The sequence below is a fragment of the Colobus angolensis genome, unplaced genomic scaffold, assembly GCF_000951035.1.
Source record: "Colobus angolensis palliatus isolate OR3802 unplaced genomic scaffold, Cang.pa_1.0 Scaffold133, whole genome shotgun sequence".
NCBI classification, from domain to species: domain Eukaryota; kingdom Metazoa; phylum Chordata; class Mammalia; order Primates; family Cercopithecidae; genus Colobus; species Colobus angolensis.
In genome coordinates, this window is record NW_012114411.1 from 1,801,427 (window position 1) to 1,801,930 (window position 504).

Here is a 504-nt window from a genome sequence, read left to right on the forward strand (position 1 = left end):
AGGATGGTCTCGATCTCCTGACCTCGTGATCCGCCCGTCTCAGCCTCCCAAAGTGCTGGGATTACAGGCTTGAGCCACCGCGCCCGGCCAATTTCCTGATATTTTTAACCGTAATTATTTACTTTCACAACATAGTCTTCTAGTGCCAGTAGTATTTAAAACTAGGATTAGTCTGGTTTTTATGAACCTTGGCAGTGTAGTTTGAGTCTTTTTTCCCCTACTTCTGCTGACTGTCTGCTCAGCGTGGTCATGTTTCGGGGTTGTAGAACATCACACGTCTTGTTGCTTTTCATCCCGGCAGGCAGTCCTTGATGGAGATGCAGAGTCGTCATGGGGCGAGAACAAGTGACCCCGACCAGCAGGCTTACCTTGTTCAAAGAGGTAAGTCCTGTGTGATCCTGGCTTTCCAGGAAATAGCTATCCCATGAAAAAGATGCTTGAAGAAAACTTCCACTTCATTCTCTACAATGGATTCCAAATCAAGGCACCAAAAATACAGCACCC

General features: G+C 46.8%; 1 protein-coding gene across 1 annotated transcript in view; it reads left to right on the forward strand.

Annotated features, from left to right (window-relative positions):
- Positions 1–504, forward strand: part of OPTN (optineurin) — a 48,512-nt gene that overhangs the window by 42,514 nt on the left and 5,494 nt on the right. Inside the window, exon 15 of the mRNA XM_011934231.1 lies at positions 302–381. Coding sequence (XP_011789621.1) covers positions 302–381 — 80 coding nt within the window. The remainder of the gene's footprint in view (positions 1–301; positions 382–504) is intronic.